The 20,473-nt window shown below is 42.4% G+C and overlaps 1 protein-coding gene across 1 annotated transcript in view; it reads left to right on the top strand.

Annotated features, from left to right (window-relative positions):
- Positions 1 to 12,887, top strand: part of CPVL (carboxypeptidase, vitellogenic like) — a gene marked incomplete at its 5' end in the record, with an annotated part of 77,522 nt that extends 64,635 nt beyond the window's left edge. The window contains one exon of the mRNA XM_008074013.1: positions 12,643 to 12,887. Coding sequence (XP_008072204.1) covers positions 12,643 to 12,750 — 108 coding nt within the window. The remainder of the gene's footprint in view (positions 1 to 12,642) is intronic.
- Positions 12,888 to 20,473: the final 7,586 nt, after the last annotated feature.

Here is a 20,473-nt window from a genome sequence, read left to right on the forward strand (position 1 = left end):
TCCAGTCTGGGCGACAGAGTGAGACTCCAACTCAAAAAAAAAAAAAAAATTTTAAAATGGTGACTTACATCTGTAATCCTAGTGCTTTGGTAGGCGGAGGTTAGAAGATCACTTGAGGCCAGAAGGGCAACATAGCCAGACCCATCTCTAAAACAAGGAAAAAAATTAGCCAGGCATGGTGGTGTACACCTATAGTCCCAACTATTTGGGAGATTGAGGTAGGAAGCTTGCTTGAGCCAGGGAGCTCAAGGCTTCAGTGAATTATCATCATGTCACTGCACTCCAGTCTAAGTGGCAGAGTGAGACCCTGTTTAAAAAAAAAAAACAAGCCGGGCTTGGTGGCTCAGCCTGTAATCCTGCGCCTTTGGGAGGCTGAGGTGAGTGGATTGCCTGAGCCCGCAGGTTTGAGACCCGCCTGGGCAGGTGAGACCTCATCTCTACAATAAATCAAAAAATTAGCCAGACGTGGTAGTGCGTGCCTGTAATTCCAGCTACTTGGAAGGCTGAGACGGAAGGATCGCCAGAGCCAAGCAGGTCGAGGCTGCGGTGGGGAACGGCCACTGCACTCCAGTCTGGGCGACAGAGTGAGACTCCAACTCAAAAAAAAAAAAAAAAAAAATATATATATATATATATAAAAATGGAATTATTCTGTATGTATTTTGTAAAAACATACTTTTGCTATTCAACACTTTGTGAGATTCACACATGTTGATATGCTCAACTGTGCTTAATTCTGTTTCATTGCTGCATAGTACTTTATTATATGATTCTATTATTCATCTGTTCCACTGATGGACATGTGAGTTGTTTCCAATTTTTTGCTACTACGAATAATGCTGCTTTGGGTATTCTTGCACCTATGTTATCCTCACTGGATAATGTCAAACTCTTTTCCAAATTGATTGTATTTTTTGCCAATAACATATAAGAGTTCTGATTATTCTACAATCTCAGTAAAACTGGACTTTCTCTAGTCATCTTTCACCAGGGCTTGTTAAATTGAAGGCGGGCTTAATGTCCTTTCCCGTATCAAAATTCACGCTGTTTTCTCTTTCCCTGTCTGTCTCCCTTCTTCTTTCTGGCTTCCATCAAATAAAAAGATTCCAGCATCCACACACAGAGTGAAGGTGCAGTGGACATGCCCTATCTAAGTCCCAGTGGTGCACTGGGTGCTAGATGCATTTTTGTTTCTGGGTGTTCTGTGCTGAGGCTGACTACCAAAGTATCCAGCTTTCACCACTATCAGACATTTATGCCTTCAGCCCCCTTTCCATTCAGCTCTACCAACAGTGGCTCAGCGAGAAGCAGCAGGGAATAAAAGCAACAGAGTTCAGCTTATTTCTTGGATTCTCTGGCAAGCCCAGACCACAGGGAGAAGAATTGGAGTCGTTTTCTGACAAAAGTCCTCTTCCTTCCATCACTTGTACATGGAAACAGCAAAGCCAGTTGCTTTGCTGTGAGTCTTATTAAAAAATTAAGAAGAATATTAATTGGTAATGTTTAAAAAAATTTTATTTCAATTGTTTTTAGGGGTACAAGTGAATGTTGGTTACATGGATGCACTGTATAGTGGTGAAGAAGTCTGGGCTTTTTTTGTTTTTTTGTTTTGAGTTGGAGTCTCACTCTTGTTGCCCAGGCTGGAATGCAATGGCATGCTCACGGCCACTGCAGCCTCGACCTGCTGGGCTTAGGCGATCTTCCAAGTAGCTGGAACTACAGATGCACATGACCACACCTGGCTAGTATTTTTGTGATTTATTGTAGAGATGAGGTCTCATTAAATTGCCCAAGCTGGTCTTGAACCCCTGAGCTCAGGCAATCCTCTCGCCTCGGCCTCCCAAAGTGCTGGAATTATAGGCTGAGCCACTGCGCCCGACCGAAGTCTGGGCTTTAAGTGTACCCGTTACTCCCACTAGTGCACATTGTACCTGACAGGTTATTTTTCATCCCTCCCACCCCCCACTTCTGAGTCTCCAGTGTCCATTATGATTCTCTATGCCTTTGTAGACCCTTAGCTTAGCTCCCACTTACGAGTGAAAACATCCAATATTTGGCTTTCTGCCCCTGTGTCACTTCACTTAGGATAATGATCTCTAATTCCATTCAAATGACTGCAGAATATATTATTATTATTATTGAGTTGGGGTGTCATTCTGTTGCTCAGGCTGGAGTGCAGTGGCATGATCATGGCTCACAGTAGCCTCCACCTCCTGGACTCAAGCAATCTTTCCACTTCAGCCTCCCGAGTAACTGGGACACCATGTGTGGCTAATTTTTTTATTATTTTTTTTGTAGGGACAAGGTCTCACTATCACACACCCCAGGTTGGTCTTAAACTCCTGAACTCAAGCACTACTCTCACCTTGGCCTCTGAAAGTGCTGGGATTAGAAGCATGAGCCACAGCGCCCAGCCTATTTCTTTTTTATAGATGAATAGTATTCTATAGTGTGTGTGTGTGTGTGTGTGTGTGTGTGTGTGTGTGTAGATATCACATTTTCTTTAACCACTGATCTTTAACTTGATTAGCATTCGGTTGATTCCATTTCTTTGCAATTGTGAATTGTGCTGCTATAAACACACAGGTGCTGGGTCTTCTTTATATAGTGGTCCCTCTTCCTTTGGGTAGATACCAAGTACTGGGAATGCTGAATCAAATGGTAGTTCTACTTTTAGTTCTTTGAGAAATCTCTATCCTGTTTTCCACAGAGGTTGCCCTCATTGACATTCCCACCAACATAAGCCTTCCCTTTTCACTACATCTGTGCCAACATCTATGTAATTGGTAAACATCCCTCACCCAGTTCCTAGCATTTCTCACATCTGCTTTATAGCATCTTTCTTGCCTGCCTGATTTTATTCATTTCCTAATGTTCGTCATAGAAACCGCAAAAACTAGTGAAAAAGAAAAACACTGCATGCGTACAAACCAATAAAACAAGTGCAGCATTTTGTGGACATTAAAAAAACATGAGGGCTATCCCACATTATAAATTCTAAAATGAAACAGTTTTTGCTTTGTGATGTTTTAAAAGTTTTAAGATGCTATTCAAAAATATTGAGGCTGGGTGTGGTGGCTCATGCCTATAATCCCAGCACTTTGGAAGGCTGAGGTAAGAGGATTGCCTGAGCCCGCAAATCCAAGACCAGTCTGGGCAACTTGGCGAGACCTCATCTCTACAATAAATCAAAAATTAGCCAGGCATGGTGGCGCGTGCCTGTAGTTCCAGCTACTTGAAAGGTTGAGGTGGAAGGATCACCTGAGCCCAGCTGGTCGAGGCTGCAGTGGCTGTGAGCATGCCACTGCACGCCAGCCTGGGCAACAGAGTGACACCCCAGCTCAAAAAAAGAAAAAGAAAAAGAAAAAAAGAACATTCTGAATGATTGTTTTAAGTTATTATTTAAACTTTTTTCCTTTTTCAACAGCCCACCTAGCTTGTCTTCTTCCTCCTCACCAATCTGCTTTCCTCTCTGTGCTTTTTCTAAAAAATGCAAGTCTGATCGTGCTTTTCCCTTGTTTAAAACCTCTCACTGGCTGGGCTTGGTGGCTCAGCCTGTAATCCCAGCACTTTGGGAGGCCAAGGCGAGTGGATTGCCTAAGCCCAAGGGTTCGAGACCAGCCCAGGCAACTTGGCAAGACCTCAGCTCTACAATAAATAAAAAATTAGCCGGGCGTGGTAGCGCATGCCTGTAGTTCTGGCTACTTGGAAGGCTGAGGTGGAAGGATTGCCTGGAGCCCAGCAGGTCAATGCTGGGGTGGCCGTGAGTGTGCCATTGCACTCCAGCCTGTGTGACAGAGTGAGACTCCAACTCAAAAAAAAAAACCCAACAAAACCTCTCACTAACTCTGATACCTGCAGGATGAAGTCCAAATTCTACATGGGTTAGTGGAGATATTTGATCTGGCCTCTGCTTCCTTTCTGGGTCTCTTCCTCTCCCTTCTTCCCAGTTAGAACTCTGAAAAACAAAATACATTATCATTCCCCAAACACACACCCAGCAATTCACCTGGGATTCCCTCCTCTTGCCTTGGAAGGCCCTTTCTACTCTTCTGAACTCCTGGAAAACTTTGATTTGCCTTTCAAAGCTAAGCCCAGGTGTCCTTTCCAGGAAGCCTTCCCCAGTTTTGCCCTGAGAATACCTCCTTCTCTCCTTCTGGGTACTTCTCCTATTGTGTGTACTAACACAGGGTGGAGGGGATGAGAGGAGGCGGGATCACAGTTTAACTCTTTAATTACCTTTCTCTCCTACTTGATGCTGAGCTCCCTGAGGACAGGAATAATGGGTCATTTATTTTTGAAGCACAGTTCCTAACACGAAGTAAGTGAAATAGTCAATGAATTAAAATCATACTGGCCTCCACCTTATCCCCAAGCCCTTCTCCTATACCTTTAAGTGATGGAGTGTGTGTGTGTGGGGGTGTGTGTGTGTGTGTGTGTGTATTTTAATACCACAACTCTCAAGAACTGCTGTGGTTGTTCACCAGTTGTACACACCAAAGTGTCTTCTAGGAAATAGACTAGACATGCTGAGGTAATGAACAGAAAAACAATTTCCTTCCAACTAAAGGATGCATTGTTTATGTCAGTGAAAGGCTATTTCCTTTCTGTGTTATATAGGAGAAAAAATGAGAAATATCTTGGAACACACATTGATAAAAGGAGCTGTAGAAATTTCATTATCTCAACACTGACTAGAATATCCTCTTCTTCTTAAAAAAAAAATGAATTCCTGGTTTTTGTTTTTGTTTTTTCCTTCTCTTCAAAAAAAAAAAAAAAAACTTCACACAACTTGTTTCCTGAAAACAAAGGAACTAATAAACAATAGCAGCTCCCAATTTTATTCTGATTATTTGCCAAGAGTCTTCTTAGTTCATGTGGTTCTATTTCATTAGAGAGGACCAATTTGCATAAGAAGAATGCTTCTAAATTAAGCTTTCCAAATATGCACTTAGTTAATACTCTGGGAACTAATTTATTGTATTATTTAAAATATAAATTGACTAGCAGTTCTATTTATTGAGATCTAACAGCTAGGCAACAATGCATAGTTTTTTCTTAGCTGTTAAGTGGTTTATAATAATCTATTGAAATTTAACAGAGAACCATTTCATTAAATGGAAAGTGGATAAATACTGAGCAGTCTAAAATTTAAAGTATTATTCACACATGGAGAAAGGGTTTTAAAAGTTAATGGTGGCTGGGTATGGTGGCTCATGCCTATAATCCCAGCACTTTGGGAGGCCAAGGCGAGAGAATTGCCTGAGCCCAGGGGTTCGAGAACAGCCTGGACAACTTGGCAAGACCTTGTCTCTACAATAAATCAAAAAAATTAGCCAGGCATGGTGGCGCATGCCTGTGGTTCCAGCTACTTGGAAGGCTGAGGCGGAAGGATTGCCTGGGCCCAACAGGTCAAGGCTGCAGTGGCTGTGAGCGTGCTATGAGTATGCCACTGCACTCCAGCCTGGGCGACAGAGTGAGACTCCAACTCAGAAATAAAAAATAAAAATTAAAATTAACGGTATTTGAGGACCAAAGAGAGAATTGAGGTCATGCCATTAGGTAAGCTCTGTATCCTAAATTCCTAGAACCTGGAGACATTTAGGGGTCCTGGGGTCCCCTCAGGTTGAGGTGAGGACACAGTTGAATCCAGTTACCCTATCCAGTCTGGAGTCACCCTAAACACCAGCTCTGGAGCATCTCAGGGTGCTCTGAGACAAATAGAAGGATCTTGTGTGTAGGGTAGCATGATCTTGAAATCTTGTTATTGCCAATTATCCTAGAACTCAGTGGGGGTAGGCAGAAATGGAAGCAGATGGTAGACCCTTCTCGCCTTTCTGCTGATATTTGAGACCTGGTTCATCTGACTTCCTGAGGCAAGGTTCAAAGAAGTTTTTAGATGTTTTAACTTACTCCTTTGGATGAATGTTTTTGGGGCTTACCTTGGGAAAAAGGAAGAATGCTGGAAGTTTTCTTCTTTCCCTAGGAGACCCAAAATGTTGAAGAGTCGGGATTCTGAGGGTAAACTAGCTTGGAGCAAAGGTGCACTGATTGGTAGTGTTTGCCAATTTCCATAGTGTAAATACTCCCACCATGGCCCATTTCAAGCTGTCAACTTGACGCCACTGAACGTGCAGTTCGGCAGCACTGTGCACATCTGGCTCTCCTGATCTAGTGAGAGGTAGTTCCAACTGCTAGAACCATCCTACATGCTGTTTGCAGGAAGTAAAACTTGAGCAGGTCGACTGGCTCTTGTTTCCACATTACCCAGAAGACAGTGAGGCAGGATCCAAGCCCTCGAAACACTCCTGGCAGAGAATATTTACTGCTCTGACCTCTGCCCCCTTCTCCCCCACTCCCATTCTCTCTTCCGAAAGAAAACTACAAACATAGATCAAAAAGCTAGATATTGAGTAAGGGTAAATAATGAACTGAATTGTGACTTTCTTCCTGTGGATGTCAAATATAAAAACTGGACACGGAATGAAAGGATGAGGAAGGGAAGTCTCGGTTTCTTTTTTAAAAATTAAATGTTATTTTATGATAGAGATGTGGGGTACAAGTAAGGATTAACTACACAAATAGACTACATGCAGGTGAAGTTTGGTCCCCTGGCAGAGGACTAGGTATCCCTTGTGTTGTGACATGTCCCTCCCCCAATTACTTTTTAAAGGCATCAAGTCCTGTGTGGTAAAGTGGGTTCCTAAAGGGAAAAAAAGAATAGCTTTTTGCCATTCTGCTAAGGCAAGTAAAGTCTTGCTTGCTTGACATTTCTGTGAAGGAAGAAGAGGGAGTTTGGCATTGCATGTGGTGAAAGGTGGGGAGGGGTGGAGGGAAAGAATGGGATGGATCATACTGGCAGGCTTAAGGGTTATTTAAAATTCATTGTAGACTTGGTTCAGTTTAGTGCCTCAGCAGAGGTTTGCTCTCACATTGAAGCTGCTTTATTACTTTAATTGGGACCTTTTCCACGGAAAGGAAGGATTCATAACACAGAAATCAAAGAAGCCTGGAAGAGATATATTTCCCCTCCTGAAGAATGTACTTCTAGTTAGTGTCTGAAAGCTAAAAGGTAATATTTTGGCAAACGTGGAATGCAATAACGGTAAAAGAATGTTCATGTAAATAAGAAACCGAAACAGACAAGATTATCTTGTGCGTATGCATGATTCTGTTGTGGAAAGCAGAAACCATAAATTTTACCCTCATATTCTACCAGACTTGCATCTCCTAAGCACCTCTTTCCTCTTTTCTAGTTAGTTGCACCACCCCCTGCAAACCTGCTCACATCAGAGGTCTGGCATGGGGAGGATGCATCGGGGGATGGGTGGGGAAGCCCTCACTTTACCTTTGTATCTGATCAATCAGTAGTTGCATTGGTCTTACCTTCACATCCTCTACCCCTTCTCACCATCCCTCCTACGAACCCACACCATCTCTCACCTGATTTGGTAGTCTCTTCATTTGCCTCCTTGCCCCAGTATCTTTCCTGCCAAATCAGCCTCTTTAGATATCAGATTCGTTTTCTATAATGCAAATATGAACATGTTACTACCCTACTTAAAGCCCTCTAGGATATACCCAGAATAGGTAAATCTAGAGAGACAGAAAGCAAATTAGTGATTGCCGGGGGCTGTGGGGAGAGGGGAATGGGAAGTGATTACTAATGGGTATAGGTTTCCTCTGGGGTGACAGAAGCATTCTGTAACTAGATAGGGGTGGTTGTACAACATTGTGAAGGTACTAAATGCTTCTGAATTGTACCCTTTAAAATGGTTAAAATGGGCTAGGCGTGGTGGCTCACATCTGTAATACCAGCACTTTGGGAAGCCAAGGCAGGTGGATTGCTTGAGCCAAAGAGTTTGAGACTAGTCCAGGTAACATGGCAAAACCTCGTCTCTACAAAAAAATTAAAAAGTTAGCCAGGTGTGGTGGCATATGCCTGTAGTCCCAGCTACTCGGGTGGCTGAGGCAGAAGGATCACCTGAGCCCAAGAGGTTGAGGCTGCTGAGAGCCATGACTTTCGTGATCATGCCACTGCACTGTAGTCTGGGCAACAGAGTGAAACCCCGGCCAAAAAAAAAAAGGGGGGTTAAAGTGGTAATTTTATGTTAAGTGTATTGTTACCATAGTCAAAAAATAAACCTGGGCAGCCCCCTCGGGTCCCCTCCCACTGTGGGAGCTTCTCTGTCCTCTTAATAAATCCTGCTTTCCTCAAAAAATAAAAAATAAAAAACAAACCTATGCGATTAGGCCCACTTATCCCAGCATGTCACATGGGACTGTGTGGTCCCACTGGTGTCTGCCTGTTCAGCTGCCCTTCTGTTTCCCTCAACTCCTCCATGAATGGGATGGCTTACACACTGCCGCATGTGCACAAAGCCTTACGCCCCAGCATGCGCACAAGCAGTCTCTTCGTCTGCAGGGCATCTCTCCACCCCACTCCACCCACCTGTCTGTCCAGCGATCTCCTGCAAGACTCCCCCCAAGGAGTCTTCCCCTGACACATCTACAACACACCCATTGTGAATTTCCTTCTGTCTTCTGTTATCTAAGTAGGCACTACTGAAAAACTACTGTCAGGTCTGTTTCTAGTTCTAGAGAGAATTGTATTGTTTTCTTTCTTCTTCCTTTCTTTCTTTTTTTTTTTTTTTTTTTGAGCTGGAGTCTCACTCTGTCGCCCAGACTGGAGTGCAGTGGCCGCTCCCGGCCACCGCAGCCTCGACCTGCTGGGGTCCGGCGATCCTTCCACCTCAGCCTTCCAAGTAGCTGGAACTACAGGCGCGTGCTACCATGCCCAGCTAATTTTTTAATTTTATTGTAGAGCTGCAGTCTCGCCAAGTTGCTCAGGCGGGTCTCGAACCCGCGGGCTCGGGCAATCCACTCACCTCAGCCTCCCAAATACACCGGATTATAGCCTGAGCCACTGAGCCCGGCTGCATTGTTTTCTAAACGATAAAGTGGAACGAAGCTTTAAAGTGTTTGTCTAACTCTGTTTAAATTCATTACACATTTGTGGCCCCCTGCAACATCTGGAACATATGAGTTTAGAGGCATCAAAAAAAAAAAGTTTTTGCTCAGGGAGCCTTGAGATTAATCTTGTCACATTTAAATATGTAATCACGGTCCTGCCACATTTTGTTACACCGCTAAAAGCTGCCCAGTGGTTTGTGTCCTTGATTTGTGAGTGGTGAGCGGCTTGGCTATAAACAACAAAGTGGTTTATTTTTCATCACTCAGATTTATTTTTGAACTTAACGTTGGTAAAATGCTCTCAGTGAATCTGCTGAAGAATATACTTTGGAAATTTTGTGGCAGGTAAAATAACCTTTGTTCCTTTTTTTTTTTTTGAGTTGGAGTCTCACTGTTGCCCAGGCTGGAGGGCAGCGGCAGGTTCATGGTCACCACAGTTTCAGCCTGCTGGGCTCAGGTGATCCTTCCGCCTCAGCTGTCCAAGTAGCTAGAACTACAGGAACGTGCCACCACACCCGGCTAATTTTTTTACTTATTGTAGAAATGAGGTCTAGTCATGTTGGTCAGGCTGGTCTCAAACCCGTGGGCTCAGGCAATCCTCTAACCTCTGTCTCCCAAAGTGCTGGAATTATAGGCATGAGCCACTGTGCCCAGCCTGTGTTCTTCTTTGATGTACATAGAGAATTCCCTGGTTTGCCCCAGAATGAAAAAGTTCTCAACAGTGGTTCTCAACAAGTAGTTGGAACAATCGCATTGGCATCGCTTTGGAATTGTGCGATACGCAGAGTCTCAGGCCCTGCCCTCGACCTCCAGAGTTGGAAAGCCTGGGGGCGGGGCCTCCCAATCTGTTTGAACAAGCCCAGGTATTTTTATGCACGTTCAAGTTTGAGAACCACTGTTGTAAACAACCCCTTTAAGCCAAAATTCCTGATGAAAATTTAAGAACACTGAATGTTCTAGGGTACTTAGGTGGACATGGGCATTTTGATTCTGGATGTTGAAAATTTTAATTATTGGAAGAATAATGAGAATGACCAATATTTATTGAATTCCATACCAGACCAGGCACTGTGCTAAGTGTTCCAGGGACATTATCCACGAACTCCTCACACAACTCACAGCTAGTCCTAGAGGTAATGCTTCTTTCTCAGTTGTATGGTAAAGGAAACTGAAGCTCAGAGAGGTTGAGTTACTCGTCCAAATTCACACAAGGTGCAGTGCCTCCTGTCATGCTGCTGCAGCTAACTTCTGAGTCCAGGTTGTGAGCACTGTGCTCTCTAGACTTAGTTAACTGCACTTCGGCTCCTGGAGTCAGAATGACCTTTAGCTCTTGGGCATTCAATTTATTGCTGTTCCAGACCACTGCTGCCAAACTCACTTCCAGTTGAAGCAGCTGGGTTTTGTCACACATATGACTTCCTTAAATGTCCTCAGCTGAGCTGAAAATGCACAGAACTCACTCATCAGATTCCTGTCAAGATCGGAGATTTGGATGAGAATCTGCAGGAAGAAAATTTCTAGCCTTAGATTGTGGGGGCAGCAAACATTTTCCTCTAGTGTCGCATGAAGGGGCTCTTGTCACACATGTTTATTTTCAGTCTGTGACCAATAGTGGACCATGTTGGGCTTCCGGTTGCAAGCTTGGACACAAATGGTAGATGGGTTCCACTGTCATTGCAAGGAAGCAGAAATGACAGTTGATCAAGTGTAGCATCACGCAGAAGTCTCCATTGGCATGTGAAAGGGGGAGGTCCAGTATCACATTTGCAAATGTTGCTCTTCCTCCCTCACCTACCTCAGAAGGCTGTTGGGAGGGTGGGTCAAAATGTTTGGCAACTAAGCTGCAAAGTTCAGCTCAAATGAAAGGAAAGAATGGGCAAGTACTGGGATTTGATTAAACACGCTGGTGTTGGTATCAGAAGTCAAGGTTCTTGCTAGGTATCTCACAATGGTGTGATGTGGAGAAGCCACCTGACAGTTCCAAATAACTCTGTTACCTCAACACTCCTGTGAATGGTGCTCCCTGCCATTGTGCGGTGTATGGCTTATATAGCTGTGAACTGCAAGGTAAAATTTATCTAGTAACGCTGATCCTACTTACCTCCCAGCAAAGTTGGAGAATAGTGATTATTAAAAGGTGGGGGGACTTTTTTTGAATCGGGGTCTCACTCTGTGGCCTAGATTGACAGGCAGTGGCATGATGGTCCTAGCTCACTGCAACTTCAAACTTATGGCCTCAAGTGATCTCTTATCAGTTCCCGAGTAGCTGGGACTACAGGCACACTCCACTATGCCCAGCTAGTTTTTAAAATTTTTTGTAGAGACAAGGTCTTGCTATGTTGCTCAGACTGGTCTTGAATTCCTGGGCTTAAGCAATCCTCTCGCCTCGGCCTCACAAAGTGCTGGTATTACAGGCTTGAGCCACTGTGCCGGGCCAAGATTTTTAAATATAATAAATGCACTCTGCAAATACACTTTTCTTCCTGCCTCAGTTTCCTTCAGATTGAAGCTGGTAAAGTAACCCAGTCTCTTATGAAGGGCCTTTGGAAGGTGATCCTTAGTTGCTGATTGTGATTCAGCACCTCGAAAATCCCTTGATTGTGTGTGTTTACTCACTTAATTCACCAGCAACTCCGGACCATTCTCCACACTTGCAACAGAATGTCTCAGGCCACACTGCCCTCTTCTGCACATGGGTTCCCAACTCTCAGAGTCAGTTCTTGCCCTACTGGCATCGAATCACGCAGCCTTCCTCTTTCCCTCTATTTGGAATATTTGCTGACATCAGAAGCTTAACGGGGCAGAGACAGATGTTCTGCAGTTTAAAACATGATCTTTTATTTCAGGTGCCAAGGTTTTTGTTTTATTTGTTTATTTAGAATAGAAATTTCCCCTTTATTACTGATAAAGACTAAGATGGAAGGTATTGCTCAATATGCTGGCAAGTTGGGGGTTGGCCAGCTGAAGGGTAGGACTAGGTACACAATCCACCCAGCTGTGGGCAGAACTGGCCTGGGGTTGACCTCCACATCTCAGGAGCTTAACCAAGTAAGAGTTACAGCACAGAAATCCCAAGTGGTGGGGAGCAGGCAGGTCATTCTCAAGAGGAAAAAGACAAGGAGCATACACACGAAAGATGAACACAGCTTTGCATAAAATTAAACTTGTGTACGCTTTAAAAATTTTCCAGCCAGGCACAGTGACTCACGCCTATAATCCCAGCACTTTGGGAGGCTGATGTGAGAGGATTGCCTGAACCCACAGGTTTGAGACTAGCCTGGGCAACTCAGTGAGCCCTCATCGCTACAATAAATAAAAAAAAGTATCCAGGCATGGTGGCGTGTGCCTGTAGTTCCAGCTACTTGGAAGGCTGAAGTGGAAGGATTGCCTGAGCCTAGCAGGTCAAGGCTGGGATGGCCATGAACGTGCCACTGCACTCCAGCCTGGGTGACAGAGTGCAACTCCCCCCCCAAAATAAAAAAATTTCCTAACTTAAGGTCTATTATTAAAGCTATCAACACAATAGGCAGCTTATCTAAAGGCATGGATTGGTAGAACATGTTCTGAATTTCATGTAAACTTTAAAGATACTTTAGTCTGAATGCAAACTTTCCATTTATTTAGAATAACCATTTCTCTAAATTTCCATTCTTTTTTTTCTTCTTGAAGGTGATTGTTCGAGGTGGAGGACACATTTTACCCTATGACCAGCCTCTGAGATCTTTTGACATGATCAATCGATTCATTTATGAAAGAGGATGGGATCCTTATATTTGATAAACTACTGTCTTAAAAGAAAACATCAGATGTTTTCATCTTTGGGGAAAAAAATTAAAAACAATATGTCAAATAAGAAGATTATCTTTTTATATCTGCAAGATGTTTCTCATCAATAAAAATTATCCTTGAAACAATGAGATTTTGTTTTGTGGGGAGATGGTTTATAACAAAATTAACATGAGTGCATGAGTAAGAATTACATGATTAACTTAAAGGATGGAAGGAACAGATTCTGTGGCACTGAGTCAGACAAAGATGGATAAATGAGATATTGGGGTCTTGAACAGGAATTTTTAATTCCTCCTAAGAGTAAGTGAAAAGTACAATAAATAAAGTTGTAACAATATCTTGTTCTGTAAATAACAGAGGAGTTTGTCATATCATACATATGAGAGTATTTGAGATAATAGTTGAATTATCACCCCCAAAGGAACAGTTGTTATTATAGTAGTTGTGAGGAAGAGATTTTTCAAATGTGTAAGTCTTAGAATGAAAAGTAGCTTGGAATTCATTGAAATACAAATCTTATATATAAAAGTAATGATGTACCAATTCATGATAAGCAGAAGATCTTACTAAGAAACATACTGAATCTTTGCCTTTTCATCTTTTTCTTTTTTTAATTTGTTAGTTCATTTGAGGTGTACACACTTTCAGACAGCCTGCAGGTTACAAGATCCATTTTAAACTTAGGTTTTAAATTCTCTACTTGTTTTTTTTACCAAATAAAGAACAAAGTAATTTTGCATAATTGTTGGGATACCAAAACATTAAAAATAAATTGGCATCAAAATGGGGATATACATTTATAAATATACATATACACACATTAGCAATTTTCCAACTAAAATAGCACATTTTTCCTGTTTATGCATCACGTGCCCACATCTCTTTGAAATTCTGCAGCACACATGTCTTTTTCCACATCAATTACCTCTCATATTACCCACCTATGAATTGGTTCAATGGAGAATTAAATTTAGAAGTCAAAGTTCGTTCTTGCTGCAAAATACTTCACTTAGTTTGTTCTTTAATTTCTCATTTTGTGCTTGATTTCATTGAGGTTTGTGATCTTCAGTTTTTTTTCCTAATACATATTGTGCATTGTACTAGAAGTCATTAAATCAAACATTCTGATCAAAGCCGATTTTAATTATTGCAGAGGAGAAATTGGGGTGGGAGAGTTGCAAGAAGTTTTTCATATAGCCCTATTTGCAAGAAAAATGAGCTGTATTTGGTCTCATCAATATGTACTGGAAAGGGCACTGACTGTCGCTGGAAGACCTGAGATTAAATCTCATGAGTTGCACATGCACTGGATGTTTTTGGAGAAGTCATTTCACAGCACCAGCCTCCCAAAGACTCAAAGAAAGTAGCCAGAAGAGGAGATTTCTGAGGTTTCTTCCAGTTCACACATCACTGGACTTGCACCTACTTATAAGGGTACTATGAGCTGATACAGTCCCTCCTCATTATTCAAGGGTTCTGCATTTACAACGGCAGTCTACTTGCTAAAAATGTATTTGTAACCCCACATCAATATTCGCTCTTTTAAAGTCATGCAGAGTGGCAAAAAACTTGGGTTGCCCAACAAACATGTTCTCAGCTGAGATCAAAGAAGGCGACCCTCTGCCTTCCTGTTTTAGCTATTATACTATAAACAAGTGCTCTTTTCTGATCTGTTTAATGCCACGTTCTTTGCATTTTTGTGCTTTTTGTGGCTGATTTTGCTGTTTAAAACGGCCCCAAGCATAGTGCTGAAATACCATTTAGTGTTCCTGAGTAGCCAGAAGACTATGATTGGGCCCACAGAGAAAATACTAGGGTTAGGTAAGCTATGTTCAGGAATGAGTTACAGTGCTGTTGGCCCTGAGTTCAATGAATCAACAACATATATTAAATAAAGTGTCTTTATTTATTTATTTATTTTGAGTCAGAGTCTCACTCTGTTGGCCAGGCTGGAGTGCAGTGGCATGCTCACAGCCACCACAGCCTCAACCTGCTGGGCTCAGGTGATCCTTCTGCCTCAGCCTTCCAAGTAGCTGGAACCACAAGCGTGTGCTACCATGCCCGGCTAATTTTTTGATTTATTGTAGAGACAAGATCTTACCATGTTGCTCAGGCTGGTCTCGAACCCCTGAGCTCAGGCAATCCTCTCGCCTCCACCTCTTAAAGTGCTGGGATTACAGGCTTGAGCCACAGGGTTCAGCTAAATAAAGTGTCTTTAAACCAAAACACACCTTGAACAAGTTGTGTATTGATCAGTTGACAAGAATGTTGTGACCAGAGACTTGAAATAACCTAATCCTATAATCCCCCCCCACCCCACTGGGAGCAATGATTCAGAGTTTGCTAATTTCCTGTTTGCAGAGATGTTATAGAATATAACTACAGTGGATAAAGAGAATTGACTGTATTTATAGCGCACTTAGCATAGGAACTGACACAAAATAATAATAGCTCAATAAATGGAAATCATGAATGTTTTCATTTTTATCATCTCCCTGGCCCAAGCACTGTAACAGAGGAGAGTGTTGGGGTGGGGGTAAGCGGAAAATCTTCCAGGCCTTCTAGGAACAACCCTCACCAACTCACTTGAAGGTATAATCCTATGGAGGCTGAATCTGGTGGATATTTTACTTTAAAAGAAGGGAGGGAAAGGTAGTTTAGAGACTAAAGAAAATTTGATTTTTGAATTTAATTGGAGGAGAGTCCTTTGTGTAGAGAATCTCCAAGTGGACTGCATGTCCTCCAAAAATGTTCAAGATAATCCATTAAGGTCCAAGGAGGAATCACTAAAGCGCCTGTCTATATTTGTTTCATTTCTGTCTTAATCCATTTAGTGTTGCATGAAGGAATACGAAAGTCTGGGTAATTTAGAAAGAAAAGAGGTTTATTTTGCTCACAGTTCCGCAAGCTGTACCAGAAGCATGACATCAGCATCTACATGTGGTGAGGGTCTCAGGCTGCTTCCACCACGGTGGAAAGGAAAGGGAAGCCAGCCTGTGCAGAGATCACATGGCAAGAGGGGGAACAAAGGGCAGGGGAAATTGTCAGATTCCTTGTAACAACAAGCTCTTATGGGAATTAATTAATAGAGCAACTCACTCATTACCACTAGGGACAGTACCAAGTCATTTGTGAGGGATCCACCCCATTACCCCAACCCCCCCCAGTACACCCTACTTCCAATACTGGGGATCAAATTTTAACACAAGATTTGGAAGGTTGAAACAAACCACACTAAAGCAATTTCAAAATGAGAACATGATTAAACTTTAGAGCATTGAATGCTGGATTGTCACCATGCCCTCCTTCCATCCAGAAGTTAGATGGTCAGATAACTCATGTGACTGCCATTGCTGTAAGCAGACAACATCCACAAAGAGAGGGAGGTATATGGAGAAGGGTCCACAGAGGCCTCTTTTCATGGTTCCGGGTCCAGCATATTGTCAAGAATAACAATTGACATACAGGATGTGATCAATGTGGTTAATTTCATAAGAAACAAAGTCTTCAAATAGTAGGATCTTTAAAACGCTTTGCAATTTGATGGGGAATGACCAAGTGGGACTCTTGTACCACACTGGGCATCTCATGGCAGTGCACTTAAAGGAGTTGTGGAATCTGAGAATGAGTCATGGATTCTTTCTTTGACAAAAAGACAAGCAGACGTGTTGTCATTCTCTGTCTTGACAAGTGGCTGTCATTAGTACATCACCTAGCGTATATTTTTTTAAAAAGTAAGCACACAATCTGTCCTTTCAAGGTAGAAGTGATACTTTCACAATTAATGAGAAAGTTAATTTATTTTCAAAAGAAATTGAATCTATGGCAAGAGCATTTTGAAAACAGATGTTTGAAAATGTTTCCACCTTACAGCATGCACATTACATAAACAAAAACAAAAACAACCCTTAAAATCGAGGACGATTTCAACATTTGTCCTTATACTAGATAGATGGGATCGAAAAATGAGTTTTGGGAATTAGTAAGGCTCATCTAATGAGGCATCTCTTCCATTTGGCTCTACATATCTCTGTGAAGTGTTTTTTTAAAGCTCTAATAGACTTTGAAACCAAGCATTAAAATAAACTGAGTGTATAGCCAGACATCTGAAATGCTATTATCACAAAAAGGGCAACCCAAGATTTTTTGAAAATGACAAGGCATGTTCAACACATTGATCCTATTAAAGATATTAATGGTAACATTTCAGAGAGCAAAAGCATCTTTTACAGTTAAAAATCAAATATAATTTTTAAAAGTATTTTACATTTTATCTTTATTTTATCCTTTTGCATTTTCTACTTTGATTAAAATTTTGTAATGTAAACACTGTTTGTATAGTAGTGGCATGATTGTACATTATAAGTGAAGAAATAATTGTACATATCTTGGCAATTTCTTAATGATAGGATTGATAATGAAAAAGGTTCAGAGATTATGGCTTGAGAGGACAGAAAGTCTAAATTTAAAAAGTGGCCTTAAACTTTGGAACCATTTTGCCATGTTTAAAAAAAAAAAGGCAAGGCATTTAACAATATATGATGCTTTCTTTTATTTGAAAGAAAGAAAAGGAAGGAGACACGTGTGTACAAGTGTGTGCACGTGCACGTGCACATGTGTGCATGCACACACACACTCACACACATGCCTGAGTTTCCACAGTTAATGGCAGAGCCCATCAGGACACAAAGCTGGGTCTCCATTAGTCAAACCCAACCTCTTTCCACTGAGGTACCCTTCCTCCTGATCCTCGGCTCTTTCTCTCTTGATGACATCAGTAGGTCAGAGTTAGGACTTGTATTGTCATTAACAGTGGGCTTTATTGTGAAAGTGGCATAAGCATAAACCAGATTCTTGGAAAACTTTCAGATGCAGTATCCATGGTTGAAAGACTCAAGAGGAGCTAATGTGAACATGAACTGTGATTCTCTGGGAAGTACTAAGAGCTTTCATTTAATTATTTATGTTAAGTTCCTGAGTTATCTTTTCTTGTGCCACAAACAGTATACAGATAAGGCTAGAAACCAAGGCCAGGATCTTGTGACAAGTTGCTTGACTTAATCCCTGACTTCTTTCCTGAGGAAAGTCTGGCATTCTCTTCATTTCTTCTTGTGAATAATAGGATCCTTCCTTTTACTGCTGATGATATATGGGCCATGGTTGTGTCAATTTTATGGCATTTAAACTTCTGGTTCCAAGCTCAGAAACCATTTCATTCTTCATGCGGGGCCCTCTTAAGGGGTTGACCTCTGGTCCCTGAGGCCAGCTGCCAAGATGACCCGTAGAGGCCTGTCAACTCCACTATCACACAGGAAGTTTGTGCCCCGAGATGAATTACAGCTACCTGCACAGATGTGTTTACTTTTTCTTGTATATTGTAATGGGTATTGTTATTAAAATTCTGAAGATGTAAAAAACATTCAGAAAACAAACCTGAAAGTGATTGATTTTTATTGCCCCTAAGATGTTGAGCCTAGGAATTTAAAGCAGACTACTATGATTTATATCTGCTCAAGCCCAAGGAAAGACAGCTGTTCAATCATTTTAAAGGGATTTTTGGCAACATCAGGAGTGACACGGTGCCGGTGCACTCCCATGGGCTCTGTGTGTGTGAGGAGAATGAGTTGGGGTTGTCGTGGCGGCTTAAACTGACTTCACAGGAAAATTCGTTGCATCTAGGCCAATCCTGGGAAAATGTTCATTTTTTTTTTGTCTGAGCATTTTCTTTCTTTTATTTTCCTTTTGAGTAGAGATCTTGCTCTATTACCCAAGCTGGAGTATAGTGGCAAGATCACGGATCACCACAACTTCCACCTCCTGGGCTTAGGTAATCCTTTCACCTCAGCCTTCTCAATAGCTGGGACTACAGGCACGTGCCACCGGCTAATTTTTTTTTCTTTCTGTAGAGACGAGGTCTCACTGTGTTGTATAGGCTGGTCTTGAACTCCTTGGCTCAAGCAGTCCTCCCACCTTGGCCTCCCAAAGTGCTAGGATTACAGTAGTAAACCACTGCACCCGGTGGAAGACTTAATTTTCAAACTGCAAAAGAAAGAATTGCTCTTTGCAAAAATTAAAAAGTAAAAACTTCCCCTCACCAGTCCTATACAACACCAATGGTTGCCACTGGTAACTCAACCCAGGTTAAGGGCGGGTGGGCCCCTGGAACTCAGCATTACCAGGACCGGACCCAATGGGGGAGACACAGTTCCTCCCCACTGAAGGAAACAGGGTATTGTTAGATGAAAGGGGGTCTGGAGGCCGGGCACCCAAGAGCCAGCAAACGTCCACTATGTGCAGATGTCAAAGCTCAATAGAAAGATGAAAGACCATTTCTGCATTTTTATCAAATGAATCTAGAGAGACAAGGATGGTGTGGGAAGCCTTGGGAAAGACCAAAGGGGGGGACAACAGGGATGAGCTCTTGAACTACCAGGCACAGAGTTTGGTGCCCACCGCAGAGAGTAAGATGAATTTTAGGCTTGCCCCTTTTCCCCTGGTTCCAGGTGTAGGTGTAATTGCTGCCTTGGAAGCCCCAAGTGTTGCTAGTCTTTGTGACGAGCTGTTTCTTCTACTCTGCCAAAGCCACCATGTAAAGGAAACAATTTGGCACTTGGAGTAGAGAACAGGTGATGATGAGCTTCTCTGGAGACAGAAGTTCGACATTGGAAAACAAACTTGCTGTGTACAAATTCTTACACTCCCTCTTTTGCAGTGGGAATACACTCTGCTAATTTCCCAATGAATAATATGAATATTTACAATCAAAACTCACATGTACATCTGGTAATGTTTGATGATACTTTAAATTTTCACACATGAATCAAAGGGAGAAAAAGAAATACCTGAGAGAACTGGGGAGAGGGAGGATGTTGTGTGAGAATACGAAAACCAGATACTGGTATCAGCACTGAAGACAGAAATTTCCCCAGGCCCCTGGCTCAATCACGCTTGGCACCTTACTCCAGGATGTGCCATATTAAACCTTCAAGGGGACAGGACCTGTTCAGGGTGCTAAAGTTATCAAAACAAACCTGGCCTACTTCCCTGCCCCTGAGATCCCCTAAATAAGGAGAGGGGTGTGTGAAAGGAAGGCGGGTGACCACTGTATAAATATTGCTACTTGCTTTAATAGAGATGGCCCAGCCATTGCCTTGCTAAGCTATGGTCTGGCCTTGTGTCCTTTGAGCTATGGCCAGGCCATGCTTTCCTAAACTTTGGCCCCCTCCTCTAACCTGGGGAGGTGAATCAATCTCCCTATCTCTCTCTCTCTCTCTCTCCCCCCCCTTCTCATTTACCTTCTAAATAAACTCTATTTTCCAATCTAACTTACGTGCAATTCTTTGCATCTTTCTTTCAGCACCGAATCGCACACCACCACCCCAGTGGATCTGACCTAATAAACATGATACGGAAACATCTCTTTAAAACTCTATAGGAGAATTAAAAAAAAAAAAATAGAGATGGCTCAAACTGCTTTGAGAACAGAGACTAGGAAGTGAATAATGTGTATAAACTGAGGAGTAGAGAGGAAGGCTGGAGACCTTCCAGGGGAGACAGTATCCCTGGCACAGGCCTGGGCCTCAGCATTAGTGTACCAGGGACTGGTGAGAACCTGAGGACTCGCATCTGCCTTCTCTCCTCTTATTTTCTTTTTCTCTTTTTTTTGAGTTGGAGTCTCACTCTGTTGCCCAGACTGGAGTGCAGTGGCCAC

This window comes from Carlito syrichta, unplaced genomic scaffold (assembly GCF_000164805.1).
Source record: "Carlito syrichta isolate Samal-C Ts95f unplaced genomic scaffold, Tarsius_syrichta-2.0.1 Scaffold316271, whole genome shotgun sequence".
Taxonomy (NCBI): domain Eukaryota; kingdom Metazoa; phylum Chordata; class Mammalia; order Primates; family Tarsiidae; genus Carlito; species Carlito syrichta.